Below are 24,072 nucleotides of genomic sequence, written 5' to 3'. Positions count from 1 at the left end.
GCTGCTTCCACATAGCACTTAGGCTCAGGAGTGGAAGGACCCAGCTAAGCTGAAGTACTCGGGTCAGGCAAAGCCAGTCTAGATAAGCCAAAGCACTTGCCCTCTCAGTTGGAGAGCAACAATATCTTTAAGCATCAAAAACTGTTTTGTTGCATCTCTGGCAGTCTGCTGCAGGTCTTCAACCTTAAGACTGCTATTTATTCATTTTTGTTCACTTCCGCTAGGAGAGATTTGAATCACAATTTGGTCATAGGGATAAGCATAATAACTGCACCTTTTTGCCGGGATGTTGCCAAGAGGGGCAGTTGGGCAAGAGGCGGTGTCAGTGGAGGACAGGTTGCGGCTTATGCAGTCTGGACTCTGAGAAATGTTCCACAAAGACCTTTAAGCCTGGTTGTGCAGTGGGCACATCTACATGAGATTCTGACTGTGCAGTAGCTGAAAAATTTTGCACAGTAACGCATCACAGCACAGATAGTGCAAATACGATACTGCACAGTATTATTAGGCTACTGTGCAGTAGCGTCACCTAAAAGATGTTCACTGGCACTACTGCACATCAGTTACTGCACATTTATTTAGTACTTGCTAATACAAGTACGACTACACAATAGTGTCTCATGTAGACATGCCCAGTGTCCACAGATTTGCTCCATTGGGTTTAGTACCCTCTAGAGTAAAAGAGGAAGCAGAAAAGGTAGAAATATTGGGCTGGCTTGGCAAGGAGGAACTGGTAGATGCAAAAATCAGAGCCATTAAACATAGGGGTGTTACTTACTCATTTAGGGTTCCTACGGTACCTGTAACAAGAGCAACAAAGTCTCGCTGGAGTAAAACAGGACAGTTCCAGCTGGAGGTCATGAGATGCAGGCTGTATGAGAAATTCTTTTTTGTAGCTGAGATTCAAGATAGGAAGGGGAATATTAATGACATCTTGAAATAAAATGCTCTATGATATGGCCTATCTTCTAGGTCTGATATTTAAAAATCCTTGAGCCTCGCATAATCAGTTTACATGAGAGACATGGAGGAATTGGAGCTCACATGAAAGGACTGGAGGAACTTAATTTGAAGATAAACAGATTTATTAAATCCTTTAGGGGAAAAGTGTATCAGGGGCTTCCTCCTTAGAGTCCCAAAGCACTACGTAAACTAATATAATGAAAACAGTTTACTTAGACCTGAAGAACAGAACACAAGCAGGAAATGTTCCATCGAGGAGCAACACAATTCCATAATGATGGTGCTCCCTATTGTCTGGTTATAATGAGACTAACTAAACAAACAGACATTTCCGACTCTGTGCAGGCCCAGATCCAGGAGACAAGTAAAATACTCTGAGCTACATTTGTTAACTCAATGGCTTTTGAGTGTTACTAGTAGTTGGTGCTGTGGTCTGAAATGGGTGTAATGTACTGAGGCAACCAAGTTTGCTATTGTCTTGAACTGTGGCCTTTTTATATAAGTTGCACTATGAGAGGACGTTGGTAAGCAACAGCCTCTGGATATTTAGATGAGCAAACTTAAGTAAATACTACCTTCTGGGTCACTACTTAAAGATATGGAAAGCAAGCCTATACCCAGAAATATACGAGAGGCAAATGGAAAGATCCAGTGGTCAAATTTTCAGATCTGTATTCATGTGACTAAACATGTAAAGATGTGCATGCATTTACATATCTGTAATAATTGTGCATGTGGTTACTGTGTGCACAGAAGCAGTAAATGCTTACATAAATGATCACTTCTACATCTAACTGATGATTTGTGTGCCCACTTGTTGCACTTGTACAGGTCTGGTAATTGCACTAGCAAATCAGAGGCACAAGTGAATGTGAATTTTTATGTACATACAGTTCTGAACATGTGGCTCAAATATCCTGATGTGTAGATTCAGTTAATTACAAGACATTTTCCTTAAATTAGACTTTGACATAAGGGAGAATTTTTAAGTGGCATGGTTTAGAAAACTGCAATAAGCTTTCTAAAATCTACACTAAATTGTATCTGTTTAAAAAGATAATGAGAAGTTACTTCTAAATTTGCAACTTATTGAGAGGGAGGAAGAAATACCAGACTGAGAACTAGAGTCTATTAAACTTGAAATGTTTACTTCAGATTACAAATGTATAAAAAGTAATTAACCAACAAGGCTAAACTGTGGGCACGCAAGCTGTAGTTCAGGTATCACTTGTTTATAGGTTTGCATGTTTTTACATCAAACAAGCATAACAGGTGCATATTAATTGTTAACTGTACATCCTAAATCTCTTTCTTGGCCCTTTTTGCTAAGGTCCTATATTGGTTATGCCCTCTCATGGTGACCATACTTTGTCATGGTCAGAGATAGCTCTGAACTAGTGGGTCTTGGCCATCTCTAACTTCTGTGAAAATTGGAAAAAGAGAATTCAGATGCTGCATGTTCAGAGCACTTTACAAGCATTATACTTGGTGTACATGGGCTGACTATACCTCATCCCTCACAAAGCACTTGGCATTCTGAAATTCCAGTTCATTCAGATGAGTTGTGTGGTTGCTCAACACCAGACCAGTAGCACTTGATGTCTGGGAGATTCAGCCTGTCATCACTAAACGTTAAACCAAATGCAGTCATTTGCTAGTTCCCAAGGCTTTCCTCCTCTGACAAATACTGAGTAGACTGAAGAACAACACAAATAACTGAATTCTCTCACCCATTCAGTTTTCTTTTGGATCTTCACCCACTCCCTGGCCCTTTGGCACTTTGAGCTGCAGACAGCTCTTCTGTTTCTTTGCAGGTCTGAAAGAAAAAGGTGCTGTGCAATATATGCCAGAAAAAGAAACTTAGCTCCCCACCCAATTGTTGAGGATGATGAAGGGAAACCCCCCGCAAAGACCACTGCTCTTTTTTCCTTTAAGGCAGTCTTGAAGCAGTGAGTTGCACATCTGTGCTGCAACTTCAGGGCTAGTAACAGAACTGTAAGGGGAGAATCCGGTTTATTTTGTAAATGTGAATTTGTTTACCCCCCCCCCCCGACACACACACACACACACATACACACGCAGCCTGTTCCTCTGGGTGTCTGATGTTCAGTACATGATAACCTGTACTGCATCAAGTCTCCTGGGTTTTCTCTACCTGCACTGTCCCATCTCTGCTAGGAACAACGCCCGCGATGGAACACCGCCAGCCTCCTTTGAGCCAGCACTGTAGATGGGGCCAGTGAGATTGGCTTGTGGGTATGCTGGCAGATCAAAGCTCCTTTGTTGTGTTGATTTTGGTTTTGCTAAGACTCAACATAAATATTTCTGACATAAATATTTGCTTTAAGGGTAGAAACTCCTCTCTACTTTCCTTCCTCAACCTGGACAGGGGTGAGACTGTGCCTTTCCAGTTGGAAGTATAGCTAGCTGTCAGGGTAAGGGCTCCCTTGTTCTCTCTGTTTCCTCTTGATTCCTGTTATTGAAAAGCCCATTCTGCTTTCAGTTCCATACAAAGCACATCCCTGTGAAGAGAAGTGTCCTTCAGGACACTAGTGTCACTGTCTGGCTGGCACTAATGCTTACTTGATCTGAACTTTTGTGAGACAGATTTCCAACTCTCTGACTGACTGATTTATTGAGGATGCTAAAGATCCAGTACTACCTGCTGACAGCTCATGGGACCAATTCAACCTGGTATCAACCTTCCAGGTTGACTGATGGGAGGTTGGGCTGAGGCCTGCTTTGGCTCCTGCAGTAGCCTTCAGGCTGGATCAGCCTTATTTTCAAGGAGCTTCCTTGTTCCTCCAGAACTCCCTTTTTCCCACTCTTCTGCCTCATGCAGGAAGTAGCGGTATTTCAAGGAATTGGTAGTTTTTCCTGGTCCAAAAATACCCAGAATGGGAGCAGATCTGGGTTAGCTAGCACCAACATTGCTGAAGTGAATGGCTGCTTCTGTACCTCCTTTTTCATATCATAGAAACATTATCATCCTTAAGGTAACATTTAAGAGATACGTATGGAAGCAGCAGCAGGCCTGAATTATGAATAGTTGGCCAAATGCAAAATTTATTCTTCCCTCGTGTGACTGAGATCAGCCCACAAGGTAGGGACAGCTACAGAAGAGTATTTGTTCCAATCCCATGGCTTGTTTTTAAAGGCCCAGTGCAAATACACTTTCCACATTGCACCCTTTGAAAATGGGTTTACTCCTCTGGCTTAATACCAAAGGACTTTCAGAAAGACTGGATGAGATGCTACATAGAGCTGCGTGGAGCATCATACTCCCCAGCCAGTGAAGGGTGACTGCTACGGCTTACCTCTTTCCAGGGAAGATGGTCCCAACAGTCATTCCATAAACTCAGCCCTCTGCCTGCTGTGAGCCCCAGCATTTCCACCCTGTTTGAATTCAGTCTTGGAGGGTTTGTGAGTTGCCTTTGTGGGTTCACCCTCTCATGCTTTTCACAGGAGATGAAACCCCACAACTACCGCTACTCCTTCCCATCAGCCTAATTTTCCAGTTTTCTTCATGAATTCCCCTCCTCCTTTTATAAAGAAAATCATGCCAGTCTAAGCTGCAGCAAGCAGGAGCTTTCAGAGGGATCTTGAATTCCTTACTCCTAAACTTTCTCCTTCATTATTTCATAAAAGATTCTAAGAGATGGAGGGATTTTCTTCTGCATCTTAGAGCAAAATCACAGTAGCTGGAAGGTTCCTCCTCATCCCAGCAAGCCATCTGTGGGGATTAAGTTTTTGCCATATGGTTCTGAGTGGTTACACAGTCCTTGTAACATGGGTCTTCCATGTCTCTGGACCAGGAGGGACACTTACAAAATGGTGGGGAGGGATCTCATTTGGTGTCTTCAGTCCTGTAGATGACAATGCTCTGGGGACAGACTCCTCACCCTTAATGCTGATTTTTCTTTCCCTTTCCCCTTAATAGGAAAAGGGTTGTGTTCACTAATGTAGGCATGGTTCCCACTACTGCTCTTAGCAGTGTTTGCCTGGTGCCCAGTTAAATTAATTAATTATGTGTATGTGTGTGTGTGTGTGTGTGTGTATATATGTATGTGTGTGTGTGTGTGTGTGTGTGTGTGTGTAATATGCCTTTATGTAGAGTTGAGTCTAGTAGATCATAACAAAAATCTTGTGTTGCTACCAGTTCAGTGCCCTTAGCAGATCGCGTGTTAGCTTGTTCAGTTCAGATTGTCTTTACAAGAGGTCATGAATTGCACCCAGGAAATGGGAAGAGAGCTTGTTTGTGTCTTACTACAAACAAAGTATACCAAAAAGTATACCTACTTGGCCCACACTTGCAAGGAGGCAGTTAGAAAGGCCAAAGCAACTACAGAGCTGAGGCTGGCAACACAAACTAAAGACAACAAAAAGTCTTTTTTAGGTCTGTAGAGAGTAAAAGGGAGGCACAGGGCAGCATAGGACCCGTACTGAACAAGGAGGAGCAATTAGTGACAGACAGGGGGGACAAGGCTGAGCTATTCAATGAGTTTTTCGCCTCAGTGTTCCCGAACAGGGCTCAAGATAAGTCTCCTAATAGGTTCTTAGATGGGCAGCAGAGGGACACCAGCCCACCAAACTGTCGATGCTGACCTGGTGCAGAGTCACTTGGATGGACTGGATGTGTTCAAGTCAGCAGGCCCGGATGAGCTGCATCTGAGGGTACTGAAGGAATTGGCTGGTGTCATAGCAGGACTGCTGGCAAGGCTGTTTGAGCACTCGTGGTGCTTGGGTCAGGTCCCAGAGGAGTGGAAAAGGGCAAATGTGGTCCCTATTTTCAAGAAGGGGAGAAAGGAGGATCCGAGTAATTACCCTGGCACTTCTTGGGGTAACAAGGAACAATGGTCACAAACTGACAGAGAGCAGGTTTAGGCTAAATATCAGGAAGACATCTTCATGGTAAGGGTGGCCAGAGTTTGGAATGGAGGTGCCAAGGGTGGTGGTGCTCTCCCCTACCTTGGGCACCTTCAAGAGAAGGCTGGCTAGGCATCTGGCTGGGGTCATCTCACCCCAGCACTCTTTCCTGCCTAGGCAGGGGGTCGGACTCGATGATCTGTTGAGGTCCCTTCTGACCCTACATCTGTGAATCTATGAAACCTTTTTGTAAAAATGTATAGATCCTGGATCAAGAGTTGGGAGTCCTGAATTCTGTTTCTGGTAAATCAATTCACTTGGTCTGTGCTCAGTCATCTCATAGGTGCAAAGGAGCAAGATCAGTTATCCTCCTTTAAGTGCTTATAGCTGTGCGAGTGAAAAGCATGATACCGCAGCTAAGCATTCAGGTTATTAATGGCCATTGACAGTAAGATGTTTGGGGACACAGCAAATGCACATAACTTTCTTTTTTCTTTGCCTCTGGATGTCATCCCAGCCCACTTCAGCCTCTCTTGCCTGGCTTGTAACTATTTGAAAGCTCAGGTGTGATGCTGGGAGTTATTTCCATACTATGGAGTTGGGCACATATGTTCTGGAGTGCAGTTTCCTACAATGCAACCTACTGTGGCCAACTCCTGAAGTGAGTCTGTCTTCTACTCCCCCATCGAGGGCTTTAATGTAGGAGGGCTCCCCCTTTTAAAGCCTGGTAGTTAGATTTAAAACATCTCATGCCTAGATACCTTAACAGCCAGTGTAGTCACTTGCTGATGAGCCTGTTTCTTTTTGGTCTGGATTGCAAATCTGCTTCTAATATTTTGTTGCATTTTATGGAGCCCAGAAAAAATCCTGATTTGGAAATTCACTTTGTGTTTGGTCATTTGAGCAACCGATAGGTTTGTCTAGAGTATGGAGTATTGTCTCTGTAGAATATTCTTCCTGAATCCTGCTGCTGGGTTTTTTTTTTCAGATTGGTCCTCAGAAGTGGTGGAGCTGTGCAAGAAATACCACAATAATTCAGTTGTGGCCATAGACTTGGCTGGTGATGAGCTGCTGAAGGCTGAAACCGACCAAGGTCATAGGAAGGCTTATGAGGTTTGTTTAAGAAACTTCCTGAGGTTAATGATAAAGAACTTGCATCAACTTTCTCTTAATTGGCGAAGAAACAGCACATTATGAAAGGAACGTGCTAGGTAGCTCAGGCCCAAAAAATGTCTCGCCTGGCTTAAAAAACATATACTTTAAAACTAAAACATCTTTTATTTGAATTGCAAAGTCTTACTTTGAATTTAAGTTACTAATGCAGTGATATCTGGAAGCAATGTAAATAGAAATAGTTTTCTTTGTTTTTTAATGTGCCTCAGCAGTGTTTGGAACCCCAGTTTTTCAGTACAGGACTGGTGCATACAGCAGCGTAACTTGGAGTGGATAAGTAGGGCCTGAGCCCTGGGCACCAAAATGGCATCTCCCCTAGGAAGTCTGCCAACAGCAGCAACAACAGCAGGTTCAGGAATGCTGCGCCAGTGCTGTAGCAGTAGCAGCAGCAGCCAGGGCTGGGCAGATCACACATCCTTCTCCCACAGGGATTTACCCAGGGCAGTGTGTCCCTTTCTGCAGCCACTGTTTCTCTTGCCATGATTCCCCTGCTTCCATTGCCACTGAAAATGGGCATCTGCAGTAACTGGCAGAAGGGCAGGTGGTTGTACTTAGTGGTAAGAGAATAAGGGGCTGTCTTCTCATGTTCCTTTGCATGATTGGAAAAGTGATAAAAAAACTAGTTCCAAAAATGAAACTCACTTGTCTCTTTGCCATAAAATGGAACAGCTGAGCAGATCAGACAACAAAAGTTCTTTCGGTTTCAGTAACCTACAGTGACAGTGGCAGAGACTCATTTCTTGTAGTGTTTTCTCCTTCCTAATCTAGACAGTATTGTACAATACCTTTGAGCTACAACAGCTCCCATGCTTCCCACATGGAGCAATCTGAGGCATTTGTCAAGAGGTTGATTTTATTTGTGGAAATAGAAATGATTGGCAGAGATAAGGTTGCTTTGGCCTGTGACAGGTTCTTAGTCTGAAATATCAGCAGGTTGAAACCAGCACTTGGTGTTGGGTGGTCAGCTAAAGCAAAATGCAAAGGAAAAGCTGAAGGTTGAGAGGTGGGTATGGAAGAAATAGACTTTTGTGTTGTGTGGCCTTGAACATCTGTGCTCATATTAGGTGTTTCTATGGTGTATAAAGGCCCAGTGCCATGTTTTTAATTTGTTTTACATTTATTCTTTTCCCTTCTTGCCATCACCTTTCAGTGAAATGCTTAAGGGCAATGTTTTACTGAAGTTTTTTGTAATAAATGAGTATAAATTGAATAACTAATGAAACTTCTTCAACTATCAAACTTTTCTTATGAAACTTCTTCAACTATCGTACTTTTCTTATACAAGAGGAATCAGTTAGCTGGTCACAAGCTGGCATCCAGGTAGTTTAAAGGTGGATAAACAGTTGTTTTCCCTCCTCTTCTGTTAGCTAACTGGCCTACTCCAGTTGAGGGGGTATTGAAGTCTAGATTTCTCACTCCTAAGGGTATGAATTGTTCTGGTCTCTAAGCCAGTGACTCACTTGGACTCTATAAACACCAGAACAAATCATTTTCCAGTTTATCAGGCTTTCTCAGCCAGCATGGCCATGGAATGCTTCTTTTAAATACTGTCCTCACGCTGGAGCTGCTCACAGTAATAGTGTGAAGGATAATATGTCTTATGAAATGAAAGAGGCTTATGATGAGGGGAGCAGATGGTTCCCCTTGGACTGGAGTTCCCAGGTGGCAGATGTCTTCCCGTTGAAACTGTGCCCAGGAGCAGTCGATGGCTGATGGTAAGACTGCAGGTAGTGACAAAAGTTTGGATTCAGTTCAGTAACTTGTGAGGAAGGAACCGGGAAGGCCGTATGTAAACCTCCCCAGCGAGTTCAGGATAAACTTAGATGTAAAGCATAGAACCAGTGGGAGAGTAATACCCAATCTTTTCCTTAGATGGAAAGTTGAGGGATATTTAAGCCATTTCCCTGGGGGGGCTGTGCTGAGAGGGGGAAGTAGCAGGAATGTTTCCCTGGCCTCGCTCTTCACTCCAGTGTGTACATGCACACAAATCTACCCTGGAATGAACCATCTTTCTGTTTTCTGAACTTGGCAAAGCATCTTGGCCAAAGGGCTTTTGTTATATAAACAAAAAAGAAAAATGAGAAAACACATGGTTTTTTTGCCCCTCGAGGAAAACCCATGTCAGTCTAGCAGCTGCAGTGAAACCTGCCCTGGGGCTGGAGGTGGAATCTCGGGAGGGAGCAAGGCAGCCGCCTCAGACACTGCTCTGTGCAATAATCCCCAGCTCGCTGCGGCTCGAGAGGATTAATGTGGTTATTCTGTCAGGAAAATCCTCTCGACACTGAGCTCAGACCTCTTTTGGTGACCAGGGTGGAACTGAGCTGGCCATGAGGTTCACTCTGGGCTGTGTTGCCTCCAGATGCAGCCTATATCTTGAAACCTTTTGAAGTGTAATGCCATTTCAGGTACAACTCGCTTGTTTTCAGGCGAGCTGCATCAGAGCTCCCGTGGACTTTAACAGGAGTTGTACCTGAGCAAGGCATTGTGGTCTCCAGCTGTTGTCTCGTCTCTTGATGGTGTTGCTCACAGCTGTAACCTTATGGCCTTTCTTGCTGATTTCCCTGTCCTGCTTCTTGGAGGGCACTGGCAAAACTCTCACTTGACTGCAGCTCTCAGGAGAAGGGCTGTCCCCTGAGAGTCCAGAGCCTGATCGTAAACCTCCTGAAGTCAACACGGGTCTTTCCCAGAACCTTCAAATTAGCAATTTCTGAAAAATTAACACTGGAAAACTAGTGTGAATAGTGCGAGTCTGGTAAACTCAGCCCTTGGGTAGCAGTCTGAGTTTCTAACTCATGTAGAGCAGTCAGTAAACATGTGTTTCAAAGAAGTTATTGCTGCAGGCAGGGAGCTTAGACTTCACTTCAAATAGGATGGCTTTTCCTGTTAGCATCCAAAGCAGAGTGCTGCCTTTCCTGGGTGTTGAGCAGTGAGTGCAGCAGCTGCAAAATTTGAAAAACTCGACAAGGACTTGAACAACTCAGAGGTTAAAAAGAAGGTCACAGCAGTCACCTGAAGGAACGTGTGTGTGCCCACTGTTAAAATCCCTGTAGCACCCACCTGGTGCTCTGCTTCCCACTTTCTCATGTTGCTGAACCTAGATCCTGTCATTGAAGCTCTGGGAACATGCGAATCAGCACCGGTGTCAAAACTGCAGCCACTACAATGAGAGCTTCCTCCTGCCCCAACCTCAGCCAGCAGGTCTCAGTGCTGCCCTTAAGGGTAAAGCAGTTTAGTTCAGTCAGCCCTGTCCCTCTCTGCTGAGGTTAACTGCCACCAAGAGGCACAGTTTACTTTAGGCATTGGACTCAAATCTCCTTAACACGTTTCACCTGAGAAACGAGCCCTGCCAGATGAATGCCTTACTCCCACTAGAGGGAATGCCTTACTGGACTTGGTGTTGGCTACGGGGGAGGACCTGGTAGGGGAGCTGCAGATTCGTGGTCACCTTGGGGACAGTGACCACCAACAAATCAAATTCACCATACAGTGTAGGGTGGGTAAGATAATTAGTAGGGTGGAAGTGCTTGACTTTAGAAAGGCTAACTTCAGTGTGCTTAGGAGTTAGCAGGATAAGCGTATCGGCGAGATGGGAGTCCAGGAAGGGTGGTTGTTCCTAAAGGAAGTGATCCTTCAGGCACAGAGGGAGACTATCCCAGTACAAGGGAAAAGGGGGAAAGGAGCCAAAAAACTTCCTTGGCTAAACAGGGAAATCCAGGGGAGCCTGTGGGCAAAAAAGAAGGCAAATAGGCAGTGGAAGCAGGGGGAAGCTACCAAGGAGGAAGGAAAGCGGGAGCAACTACAGAGCTGAGGCTGGCAACACAAATTAAAGACAACAAAAAGTCTCTTTTAGGTATGTAGGGAGTAAAAGGGAGGCACAGGGCAGCGTAGGACCCATGTTGAACAAGGAGGAGCAATTAGTGACAGACAGGGGGGACAAGGCTGAGCTATTCAATGAGTTTTTTGCTTCAGTGTTCCCGAACAAGGCTCAAGGTAAGTCTCCTAATGGGTTCTTAGATGGGCATCAGATGGACACCAGCCCACCAACTGTCGACGCCGACTTGGTGCAGAGTCACTTGGATAGACTGGATGTGTTCAAGTCAGCAGACCCAGATGAGCTGCATCTGAGGGGACTGGAGGAATTGGCCAGTGTCATAGCAGAACCACTGGCACGGCTGCTTGAGTGCTTGTGGTGCTTGGGTCAGGTCCCAGAGGAGTGGAAAAGGGCCAATGTGGTCCCTATTTTCAAGAAGGGGAGAAAAGAGGATCTGAGTAAGCATAGGCCAGTTAGTCTCACCTCCATCCTTGGAAAGGTCTTTGAAAACATTATGAAGGATCTGTGGGAGTCCAGTGGAAAAAATAATGCATCGGGGAAACCAGCATGGATTTGTAACAGGTAGATCATGTCTGACCGATCTGGTTTCGTTTTATGACAGGGTCACAAAATTCTTAGACTCAGGAGTAGAGGTGGGTGTTGTTTTCTTGGACTTTAGCAAAGCCTTTGATATGGTATCTCATCCTATTCTCATAAATAAATTAAGAGGCTGTGACATAGATGTTTACACGATCCGGTGGGTGGCAAATTGGCTTGGGGGGTCGCACCCAGAGAGTGGTAGTAGACAGGACAGCAGACCTGGACAGGTTAGAAATGTGGGCAGTACACAATAGGATGCAGTACAACAAGGACAAGTGTGGAGTGATGCACCTAGGGCGTAAAAATATCCAGCACACCTACTGACTGGGAAGTGACCCTCAGTAGTGCAGAAGCGGAAAGGAATCTCAGAGTCATAGTGATCTCCAAGATGAACATGAGTTGTCAGTGTGACAAAATCATCAGCAAAGCTAACTGCACTTGATTATGCATCAGCAGATGCATGACAAGTAGATCCAAGGAAGTGATACTTCGCCTCTATGCAGCACTGGTCAGACTGCAGTTGGAGTACTGCGTCCAGTTTTGGGAGCCCTACTTCAAGAAAGATGTTGATAGACTCGAGAGGGTCCAGAGGAGGAGCACTCGTATGGTTAGAGGCTTACAGAACGAGCCCTATGAGGAGAGACTGAGAGACCTGAACCTCTTCAGCCTCCACAAGAGAAGGCTGAGAGGAGATCTTGTGTCCACCTACAAATTCATTAGGGGGACGCAGCAAGGGATCGGAGATGCTCTGTTCAGCAGGGTGCCTCGTGGGGTAAGACGGAACAGTGGTCACAAACTGACAGAGCAGATTTAGGCTGAACATCAGGAAGAGCTTCTTCATGGTAAGGGTGGCCAGAATTTCCCCTTCTTTAAGAGAAGGCTGGATAGGCATCTAGCTGGAGGGTCAGACCCAATGACCTGTTGAGGTCCCTTCGTACCCTAGTATCTATGAATCTGTGAAAGCTGCTTTCATTCATTAGTGTTGTCTGGACTTCCCTAGCACTTTGGTGCCCCCAGCCCGTGTGCTGTGTGCATGTGTCTTGTCTGTGTGCATGCACATCAACAGTTTTTTCCCTCCTTCTTTTCCACGTGTTGCTCCAGTGGAATGAGCCGATCTAGTAGGTTCACTGTTTTGAAGCTCTCAGACAAAAGGCCTGTTGGAAGTAATTTGTCTGGGAAGGGACTGTTGTCCCAAGAAGCTGGGTTATCCTTTCTTCATGCCTCTCAAAACTTACAGAAGTATTTTCACTCCCTGCTGTTTTTTTCCCTCCAGGAAGCTGAAAGATGTGGCATTCATCGAACTGTTCATGCTGGTGAAGTTGGGCCTCCGTCTGTCATCAAGGAGGTAAGAGACTGCAGCACAGCAGTAACAGCACTGCCCTCCATCTCCATAATATATATGATAATGCAGGGAATAAAGAGAGCAGATTTAACTCCTGCTGCATCATTCAGTAGCTCCTGGGAGGTTGCCAAGTTTTCCTGTTGCTCTAAGGGAATAAAGTCAGTGAATCACTGAAGGAGAGAGCCAGAGACCTAGCCCTTACACTGGGCATAATATGGCCTGCAGGCCTGATTCAGCCTACGGTGGGACTTTGAACAGCTTGTGGCAGGTCCCTTAGTCCTGCTTGGCCCAGATGCCACCTGGCCCGTGGCATGTTCTGCCTGCCACCCCTGGGCATGCAGGGAGGCTGGGGCAGCTCTGTGGCTGCACTCCAGTTCCAGGCAGCCCAAGTGGCAATGATTTCTTAGCCCAGGTCCCATGGAGACTGGTGGGAACCAGCATGCACAGCCCTGCCCACACCCACTCCAGACTTGCCCCAGCCAGTGCAAACCAGCTTTGGACCAGCCAGGACCTACAGACATGGTCCTGACCCTGTCTTGCCTTGCACCTGCTCTGGACCTCCCACCCAGTGGCACCAGCAGTGGTAGCCAGGCAGAAGCTGCTGCTGGGCCCAGGGGAAAAGCAGCCACCTCCGCCTTGCCACTGCTGGGCCCTTCTTGCTGAGGCCACCCAGAGGAGCCCATGCCTGGGCTGTCCTGTGGCTCCTTTCCACTGCCACCATTGCCCTGCTGGACAGCCCCGAGGCAGTATTGGTGGTGCTGGTGACAGCAGTAGAGAGGAGCCACGGGGCAGCCCAGACATGGGCTCTGGGTGGCTGCAGGAAAAAGGGTCCAGCAGCAGCAAGTGGGAGGTAGTCACTTTTTCCCCCTGCACCCAGCAGCAGCTTTGGCCTGGCTGCCGCTGTTGCTAAGCATAGGCGGGCATCTGGAGCAGGCACGGAGCAAGCCAGGTTTGGGGCTGTGCACATAGGTGCCAGTTGCTCTGGAGCTGGTCCGCTTCAGGCAGAGCAAGTCTGGAGTGGGTGCATGGGGAGCTGAGGTCGGGGTGTGTGCTCAGCTGCTGCTGGGCACTGGTGGCAGTGGTGGGGAGGAACCGCAGGGCACATGGGATTTGGGCTGTTACAGGGGTGGGGGATGTAGACTGGCCCATGGCAGCTCCCCAAAACTGCCCATGTGGCCCACAGGCCCAAATAATTGCCCACCCCTGCCTTATACCAAGATCAAAAGAGCAGATATCTCTGGAGCCCCCATCCCGGGTGCACTGGTGGGAGATGGGAGTCCTGCCACTAGGATTGGAGTCCTGGAGAGTTCAGAAGCTCCTGTGGGTCAGGTCCCCACATACTACTCTTTGGAGCAGAGACCAAGCTCTTGCACAGAGCTTGGAGATCTGAAACATTTTATTCTGCAGGCAGTCAGCTTACTGAAGGCTGAGCGGATTGGCCATGGATACCATGTCATGAATGACCCCGTCCTTTATAAGGAACTGTTGGATAAAAGAATGCATTTTGAGGTAATGCCACGTCTTACAAGGATGGCAGCTTTGTCTACCACAGAGTTGGAGAGCAGTCCTCCCTTCAGTTGCATTACTGCCCAGGATTTTGGATAAATGAATATAAACTTAAATGCCTTTATAAGAAGGGTGGTGCTGCCACCACCTGGAGTCCAAGCACTGACAAGAGTTGGAGTGAAAGTCTTTTCCAGATCAGCTTGGACTCCAGTGTGGCTTGGAGTCGGAGCCAGGCATACAGTGCTCTGGCATGTGGTGTACTGTGCTGGTGAGCAGAAAAGCAGTGTCATGTAAGGGGAGATAAGTTTGGGTTCTCTGCTGTTCTGAATGCTGAAGGTCATGCCCTGGCAGCATGCTCAGCCCTGAAGAAAAGGGGCTTGTGACAAGCAGGGCACTGACAGAAGCGATGGTTTCCTGCATGATTAGGCCTCTGACCAAAGTGCAGAGCTGCAGAGTGCTTTAAAAATGCCCGATCACATGACAATCTGAAACTCCATTACATGAGGGTTCAGATGAAGGCACTGCAAAGTGCAGCACCTTCATTAACACTGTCAGTGCACACCAGGAGCAGAGCTGGGCTGAAGTAGGCCAGCCCCACCTACAGTGCTGTCTTCAGAAAGGGAGGAAAGGGGCTTCAATCTGGGGTTTGCCCAGCCTGCGCTAGAGGCTGGAGCGGGTGGATTGGAGTCCCCCTGAAGTGCAGCGCACAATGAGTTACAGCTGGAGGTTGCACATCTGTCAGCACCCAAAGTGACTTCAGTCTGCCTTCTGCTTGGAGCAACCTCCTCTGTCTGTGCAGGGAGATGCCTCCACTTTTTCCAAGCCAAGGCTGTAGTGCTAGGCAGGATGGTGACAGGTGAGATCTTGGAGGATTTTGTGTGCTTCTAAAAGGCACCAGCCTTGGGAGCCATCTCCTTCCAATCTGGAAAACCACCCACCCTAGTCCTTGGCATAGAGTAACTGTTGCAGTACCCTTTGCAGAGACTAGTTAACTAAGAGTTTCCATTTGCACATAGCAGCTGCAGACCAGTCCTACATGCAGAGAAGTAAATACAACACGGTGCTTGAGGCAGGGCAGGGGGAGAAGGTGGATTTTGGAATGATGAGGGGCTTCTGTATGTGGGCAGAAAATGATAGCTAATAGGAAAAACATTTGCTTAGCAGAATTAGGAGTGTGTGTGGCAGACACTGGGAGTGGATGTTCACTGTTTTTGCAGGGCTGTAAATCACTGTGGTACTTTCTGGCTAAGACTGCCCAGAGGGCTTCACAACTTAGCAGTCTGTGCAGCAGCATTTTAAGTGGATGGGGTTGACTGCTTTTTTTTTTCTTTTTTTTTTAAACTATATAAACAGACCTGCCCTTGGTCCAGTAACCTCACTGGAGCATGTGACCCGGACTTTAAGAAACACCCAATAATACAGTAAGGCATTTAAATAATACTTTATTATTTTAAAGTAACTGCTCAGACTCCACTTTCTTTCTAGCCACTTTATTGCCTCACATGAGAAATGAATTAAAGTCCTGTCAGGGCGGGTTTTATCCTCCTTCTTGGTGGATAAGCCACTTTGGAAGAGGCTGCAACAAGCATGCTGATGGGCCTTATCCCAGAGAGCTTTCTGGTCTCACACTCCTGCCCTGAGCTGACAAGGCTAAGTCCCAGGGTCAATGCGTTGCCTTCTTCTGCCTGGTTGTGACCAGCATGGTAAGGGCTGGGTTTGAGCCTCTGTCCAACAGCTTCATTTTAAAAAAATGGGATAGCAAATCTAGGCTGCAGTTAGGAAATGCAGGTGGGTCAATACAAATGGTGACTAACCTGGGTAGAAGGTTTTTTGTGTGTTTTTTCACACAGGTGTAAAACCTGTGCTACCCCTGGTATTTATCCTGCTGTATCTATCCTGCTGTAAATTCTGTTTTTCCAGGTTTAGGAAGGATCAAGCCAATTATTCTTTAAATACTGATGACCCGCTTATTTTCAACTCCACAATCGATACTGATTATAAAATAGCTAAGAAATACATGAACTTCACTGAAGAGGAGTTCAAGAGAGTGGTAAGTTGGCCTGGGAGAGTCTATGTGAAGTCAGGCTAAATCCTACCCGGAGATATGAAACCAAAGAGATTTTGGTGGAATCAATGATCTGTCGAGGTCTTCTGACCCTAGCATCTATGAATCTATAAATCTATGAAAGCGTGGGGCAGAATGTGGAGTTGTCACATGGGGTGGTGGAAGGATGAGCTGCTGAGACAGCCGCAGCGAGGGGAGAGGACGTGAACTGAGTGCGCATGCAAGCTGCAACCAGCTGTCTGAAATGAATAAAGAGCATGGAGAGGATTCCAATGCTGCTTTGGCCAGCCCGAGATGCAGAGGCACAGCATGTGCAAGTCTAACTGAGTGCTTGGGGATTTGCTGGGACCAGACTGTGGGGTGGGATTCGTTCACCGTGTTCCTCAGACTGACATTGAGCAATAGCCTGTGAGGTGGTGTTGGGAGCAGCGCGCTAACTGCTCTTTGCTGTTCCTCTCCCATGACTGTGGGCTGGACTTTCAGAATGCAGCCTGCAAGTGCTTTGCAATTGCAGTCAATGCAGAGTGGCTGTCTGCTTCTCTGCTGGTGTATATGTGTACTTATATTTTTGCATGCATCTCGGCATGGGAAGAGTTCTGAAAATCTCCCCTAAAAATAGCCCTTTTCATCTGCTTTATACCTAAGATACATGAACAAGAAAATAGTCAGAATGTCATTTGCATGTGGGTAATTACTGGTGCTTTCCATTCACGGTGCATTGGCTTGTTAGGAGATATGTAGATAAATAAAAGCTAAAGAAGTTCTTGAAGTCGCCCTTTCTTCCATAGCTTGGCATTCAACTAGTTTCCTTTTCAGCTAGAGCTGAAATGGCAGAATACAGCTTTGCAGGAGAAACTACTGACCTGATATCAGGTACTTCAAGAAAGGGGATTCTCTGCATCCTATAGAGATGATGCATTCTTTAGTTTTTCCTTGCATCTATAAGAAAGCTCCACACCTTATACTCATAACTCCATGGGCAGTTTGGCTGCAAGGTCTTGTTCCCTTCTTGCTCTTGCCAGAGATTTTCTTTTTGTTTAACAACAGGAAGTGTACAACAGAAAGATGCATTGTCCACACCAATGGCAAAGCAAGCCAGGGGTAAGCTTTGATATCACAACAGCAGCAGTTCTGGCTGCCTCTCTTAGGGCCCTGTCCAAAGCCCATTTAAGTCTTTCCCTTTTCTTCAGTAGGTTTTGGATCAGGCTCCTAAACTGCATGTCTTAGAGCCCTGCAGAGTTTTTGAAGACCCAGTGTTTATCTTGGCAGCCTTTGGTTTTTTGCAGACCACTTAGGAGTGGTGGCAGATGTAGCTTTTTGGAAGATGAGACTGCAGAACTGAGCTCCAGAGTAGCAATGTGAACAAGAACTGTTCCTTTTATTTTCACAAACTCACCTGCTAGCTCACATTAATGCTCATATGTCACAAGTCACACTGACTTGTTGGTATCATTCAAATACATCTCTTTCTCTCTCCCCACCCCTCCTCCTCTTTCCAGAACATCAATGCAGCTCAAGCCAGTTTCCTGCCTGAGAGAGAAAAGAATGAACTTCTCAATAAGCTGTATGAAGCCTACGGGATGGCCCCCAATAAATCCTGACTTGGCCTCTGCCAGCCAGCATGGTGCAGTAACCTCTCCCCACGTAGACATGACTCCCCTATGTGCTAGTGGGAGCAGCAGGGAGGAGGTGTCCCAGCATCAGCTCCTAATACTGGTATTACTATACTAACATTTCCAATGCTACACATACATTATAAAGCAACATTTCCATGATCCCTACAGTATATACCTACCTACACCGCATATCCTGGTGCTACATTAATTGAAACCTAATTTTCTATAGTTATGATATGCAAACATATTGGTGCATTTTCTGGCCTAACTTTGTTGTGGTTGACACCTGTTTTTGTAAAACTATTTCAGGGAGCGAGGTGACCTTTGCTATGTAAACTCATGTCACTTCAGTTCCTCTGCCTTCGCTCATCTGCCTTAGTCCTTGTCTACACTACAAAAATAGCCATGTTTAACTGTGGCCATATTCAAATAATTTTTTCTTGTCTGTAATCTTACTACAAGAACCCTGTGTTAATGCTGATAAGTACCTAAAATCAAATTACAAGGTTTATTCTCTTTTTAATGGAAAGAAAACAGTTATAGCATTGCTTGGCCACTTTTATTTTTAAACATGGTTAATCTTGTATTGTAAATGGAGACTGTGAACAAGATGGAAACCCCAGCAGTTGTTTCACTGAGGTCTTCTTCTTCCAGCAATGTAGTATTTTTTTTTAATTTAACAATTTATTTTGCACTTTTTGGTTTAAAAACATCTGTAAAAGAGGGCCTTAAATTTCTAGAATGTCACTGAATGAAAGAGCATGCATCTCATTGGCTACAGGACTGCACTGTGCATTGGGAAGGCCCAGAAACCTGTTGAGGTGGATTTTTTTGCCTGTCCACATATAAATTTAAAGCAGTTTTTACAACTTCAGGCCAAATTCTTCTCTGGGATTCCCCACTCTGGTATTCTGCATATAGGGGAACTCCTGAGAGCTTCATTTTGTTTCTTTCTATTTTCAAGGATCTTAAAAATATGGTAACCTTCTATTGTCCAGCTTTCTTTCTGACCTAAGATAATCTAAAAGCACTATTAATAAATGAATGAACAGATTAATAAGATAGAGTCCAATATCTATTCCAATGACCCAAATATTTTCTAAACTACTTGTGCCATTAGCAGAGTTCTTGCTGGAAGTCATATTTTTAGTATGTTCTGAGAATTTTCAAAGAAAATGTTAACCAGAATTCTTAAGCCAACCTGGTGCATTATGACACTTCTATTGTCTTTGCAGCAAAATGATTGTATCTTTGGTTTACAGTAGGTTCTCTTCTAAGAGTTTGTTTAAAGAGTTAAGAAAGGTATGTGTGTGCTGAGTGCTTCAGTATGGCAAGGGACTGCAGAAACCTGTACCACAAAGCTACCAACACCAAAACTGCCTTCGATAAAGGGCTATATTTATCATTACTGTGGATATTGAAAAATGGCTGAAATTGGAGCAGTCAGTCTCAGACATCAAGCCAGGGAATGGGATTCTTCCATTCTTTCGTAGGCTTATAATACTTATTTCACTTGAGTTATAAAATGTTCTTCTTATAAATAGACTGTGCATATATATATATGCAAGTATATATATACATATGTACACATATATATGAAAATGAATGATTTTGTTATTTTTATAAAGCAAATACAGCATCAGTTTTAAGAATGGTGACATTTTTTGAACCAGTTTCCCTTTCTCTCATTTTTTTTGTAATATCTCAAAAATTCACTTTTGAAGAACAACAGTTCACCTCCTGGAGACCCAGAGCAACATGCAAGTCTGGTTTAATAAAGTAACAAGTTTGTATTAAAAGTGTTTCAGAGTTCTATTTGATGAGATAAGGAAATTCTCTGTACTGTAGCTCTACGTGACCCGCCTTAGACTTGTCAGGATAATAGTCTTTGAATCCCAAATGCATTTTTAAAAGGTACCTGCCAGCATTTTGCCAAGATACTAAAAATTAAACAAAAAAATCCACTCACCTTCCAACCTCAATCGTTGTGGTGACAGCAGGAGCTAGAAAAAGTGTTAAATGTTGCAAGGTCTCATTGTTGTCCTAAGGACAACTTTAGAACTTTCTTCTCTCCTGCATTTCTTCCGGCCTGCGCAGACTGTCACAAAAGCAGTGGAGTCAGCGCAGTTGCCTTCCTCAGTGTCATCCATTTCCTAACACACCCAGCTTTTCTCATCAGGCTCTTGCTGCTTGAAGAGAGCCTGAAAACCAGATGTGGAGAAAAAAGAGGATGATGGGATCAACCTGCTCTGCCCTCTTAAGTGTAGTTTGGGAAAGGTGTTGTTGAAGTCTGCACTTGTCATCCCATGATAGAATAGATGCAGCACGAATTAGAAGCAGTGGCCCTATGTAGACATGCAGGTATCTCTCACTACCTTTGGGGGCCTCTTTCCTCCCAGAAGCAATCCCTTGAAGCCAGGTAAAGTATCTTGGTATTTAAAGTGATGTTGGAGGCTTGTGATACAAAGCATGCGTGTGCCTTGTGCAGGCCACAACTTTCTTGCAGCTGTTGATACAAATTGTTCCAATTTCACACATCATTTCCCCCACAATAATCAAAGAAGGGCACATAGCACTACCAGCAATGACAGTGTTATTAGTGAGCAATGGGCTGTGATTTCTTTTTCTGGCAGGAATCCCAAAACAACACTGGTTCTTTCCTTCCAACCTCTGCAGAGTTTAGTGTTCTGGTGTAAAAATGTTTTTGGAACTCTCCCGTGTGGCCGGAGAGATCTTAGTGCTAGCCTGCTTGTGAGGTCACCCTTGTGTAAAGCTCTCCTGCCACTCTGTGGCAGGATTTCAGAAAGGCCAAGTTCCAGAAGTGGCTCTGGCACTTGGGGCTGCCCACTGCAGTCCTTGGGAGGTCTGTGTACTCAGTACCTCTACAAGCTGGGCTATTACTGAATAATAAGATGCGCTCATTCTTTCAGCACGGTTGATGATAGCTGCTGACCTGGCTTTACAGGGGAAACATGATGCCTGTTGCTTGCTCTCTTGAATGCAAGTGGGCAAAAAGCTTGCAAAGCAGTCTGACTAAATATAACCCTCGAACAGACATGCTGAGCTGGGAGACCTAAAATTAGCTTTTTCCTTACAGTGCTGGAGTTGCGTGGGCATTTGTACTTTCCCTGGCTGTTCCTTTGTGAGTATGGAGAATTCTTCCTCAGTAGGAGGTTGAGAAAAAATGTTGGTATTTTGGATTCATCTTTACCACCGCTCCTCCCCACTCCCCCTTGCCCCAGAGACCCTGTGAGAACACTGCCTTTTTGTCACTGGTTCCAGTAGGATTGAAATCAGGCTGTTTGAGACCAGTGGCAGCAGGCTACAGCAGGAACTCATTGACCTGCCCAGTCTGTTGTTGGGGTGTCAAAAAGCAGATGCAGCTTTTATCTTGCTGCCAAATCTTTGCTTACTGTGGGTTCTGGGCCACCTTCCTCTTCCCTGTGGCTGTGCAGCTGGCTCATCTCTTGGGACCTATGGAAAATTCTTGAACTCTGACAGTTCAAGTCTTATTTATGGCTTTGTTTTGCTTGATAGAATTTGGACTTGTTTCATTAAGTTCTTTCGTAATTTGTCAAGAAGTCCTTCTAGCCCTAGGGCACTATGGGGGATTTTTTTCCCTCTCCTATTCTACCTTCCTCTGGATGCAGTCTTTCCTGTCATCTTACTGCTTGTAGTAAGTCCTGCAGGGAGTGGTAGATATGACATGGTGGCCCAGTGATTAAAGCTGCCATCTCATGGAAAGATGAGGGGGAATTACTGGGATGCTGATACTAACCCCTTATGCCTTTACTTGAGGTGGTCTGGGGCCCAGTAGCTTTTGGGAGACGTAGGAGGGAAATCCAGCATCAGATCCAGCTGGGCTTTAGTCTGCTTGGGCAGCTTGAGCTGAATTGCTCTTTCCTTCCACGGTGCATACAGGACTCCGGTTTTGTGCTCTGTGCTCTCTGCTCACCCATCTTCCTCTGGTTCCTCTGGCACTCTAGACACTCCTGAACCAACTTGATGGTGCTTCGCTTATGTGGTTGTACCTGAAAGACCCGTGCTGCAAGCTTTAAATGAAAGCCCTTGAGAAAATAAGTAACTACTTGCAGACAAGCTGTTCTAGAGCAAATGTATGGAGATAAGTGGAATTGCATATTTTATGGAATCTGCTCCCACCCGCAAGGTGTTCAGTATCTGGGAGTGCATCGTGCTCGATGCATCTGTTAATATAGATCCCTTCCCTGTGTTCTCAGCATAGACATGATGTAATTCCATGTGTTGTGAAGAAGAGACAATAACACAAAATCCCCACTCAACTTGGTTAGCTAAGAGCCATGTGTTTATTTATTACAACAAGCTTATAGAGTTTATCAAACAAGTTTTAACACAAAAGCATGTCTCCTAAGAAAGAACGTGTGAAACTTTTCCAGAAATAAATACCTCTGAGCTGTATAGAACTTGAGAGTTTAGTCAGAACTTTGTCAATGGTCAAAACAAAACAAGCCTCTTCTATTAACGGTATCCTAAAATAGTAAAATCCAACCGAAAATGTTTGGGGTTTGGTGCTGCAGTTTGTGAATGGGGTTTGTCCACACGCGTGTGAGCTTTGGTCCTTTTCTGAGTGCCACATGGCAGCAGCACAGGTTAACAGTGTTCAGTGTGAATGGAACAGGAATTGTCAATACTCCCAGCTGATTGCCATGACTTGGGGTGACTGCAAAGGCAGCCCAGCCACCAATTCAGATCTAAATAGATGCAGAAAAAAGGTGGAGTGTGGAAAGCACCTAAACCTAATTTATGTAACAGAGAATAAATAAGTCTAAATTTACAGAGTAAGAAAGATGTACCTTGGTAAAGTCTGGTGTGTATATTATTACTGAAATCTTGTTTCCCTATAGAGGAAACTTGCTGCTAAGGCATCTTGAGAGTGGCTCATGTCACTACAAACACTGCAGTGTTCGTCTAAACTGTTGTGGACAGGAGCAGAGTTCTTTTGGAGGTACTAGCCCATTGCAGAGCACCCTGGAGATGTCTGTGAAAACAGTGGTCACAGCAGAGGCATGTAAGGGAGAGCTCGTTCTTCTGGTGTCATTCTCACTTGTCAAAAGATTGATGGACCATTCCTGTGTGGTGTCTCCAGTTCATTCTTCCTCCTATCCTTCCCCACCCTCATAAACATTGCTCTCATGAGGAGGTGCCGCCATCTCGCCCCTCTGGTCTCGTTCCTGGTTCCTTCTCAGAGGAAGTGGCACCTGCCTGGTTTTCTGTAAAATGAGAAAGTTTTAGAAGCAAGTTTGATTAACTGTTGCAACTCAAAAGAGGACACAAGGTGGCTTGGCTAGGTAGGAAACTGCTGCAGTCAGTGCCTCAAAAACCCACGTGAGAAGGTACCCAAGAGGATTAAGGATATTAATCCTCCTGGTTCCTTTTAAGGGGAGACTTGGCCCAGCAATTTTGAACTGCTCCAGCACTGCCTTAGGCTCTTGAGCTGTGCAGAATAACAGCGGCTCCATGCATAGGCTGTGCCCTCACTGCACTTGCTTTCTGCAGAATGGAGATTTAACTAACTGGAACGTGCATGATTTGCTACCATGAGATCCAACAAAACAGATGGCTCCCTAAGGCCTTTTCAGGAATAGAGTGCATACTGGTCCAAATAGTGTCACAATTTTGTGAACCTAAATTGCAAACCTGTTACAATTTATCCCCATAAGACTTTGGGGTGAGAAGATCATCAAAAAGAGAAGTCACTGGTTAAGCTGCAGGTTAAACCCCCCCCGCCCCTCCAGCTCCAACCACTATCACCCTGCTGCCACAGCCCACTGTGCAGTGTACACACACAGCACACATCTATGTCCATTCCTGATCTCACTGAGGTCAGTGGCAAAACTATCCAAGAATTTACTGTGGCCAACTACTGGACCCAAGAGCAGCGAGTGCTCTGCTAATGAACGTGCTGGTGTAGGCACAAAGTGTAAAGTATCACTCCCAAAAGGGGAACTGATGGTGTTGGGAAGAACGCTGGGGCAGTAAGGGGGGGCTTGAGGAGAGTGAGGTCAGAGCGGGGTGCTACAGAGCAGCCCTGTAGCAATGAGCCTTTTCCCAGTGAGGATCTTGTTTGTCCTGCAGACACAGCATGTGAGTG

General features: G+C 45.4%; 1 protein-coding gene across 1 annotated transcript in view; it reads left to right on the top strand.

Moving 5' to 3' along the window:
- Window positions 1–22,458, top strand: part of ADA (adenosine deaminase) — a 60,373-nt gene extending 37,915 nt beyond the window's left edge. Inside the window, exons 7-12 of the mRNA XM_019539800.1 lie at window positions 6,818–6,942; window positions 12,687–12,758; window positions 14,163–14,264; window positions 15,615–15,682; window positions 16,182–16,311; window positions 17,826–22,458. Coding sequence (XP_019395345.1) covers window positions 6,818–6,942; window positions 12,687–12,758; window positions 14,163–14,264; window positions 15,615–15,682; window positions 16,182–16,311; window positions 17,826–17,927 — 599 coding nt within the window. The 3' untranslated portion in view covers window positions 17,928–22,458. The remainder of the gene's footprint in view (window positions 1–6,817; window positions 6,943–12,686; window positions 12,759–14,162; window positions 14,265–15,614; window positions 15,683–16,181; window positions 16,312–17,825) is intronic.
- The last annotated feature ends 1,614 nt before the right edge of the window (window positions 22,459–24,072 follow it).

This window comes from Crocodylus porosus, unplaced genomic scaffold (assembly GCF_001723895.1).
Source record: "Crocodylus porosus isolate Cpor-Errol unplaced genomic scaffold, CroPor_comp1, whole genome shotgun sequence".
NCBI lineage: Eukaryota > Metazoa > Chordata > Crocodylia > Crocodylidae > Crocodylus > Crocodylus porosus.
This window is presented reverse-complemented; position numbering and strand designations above follow the sequence as displayed.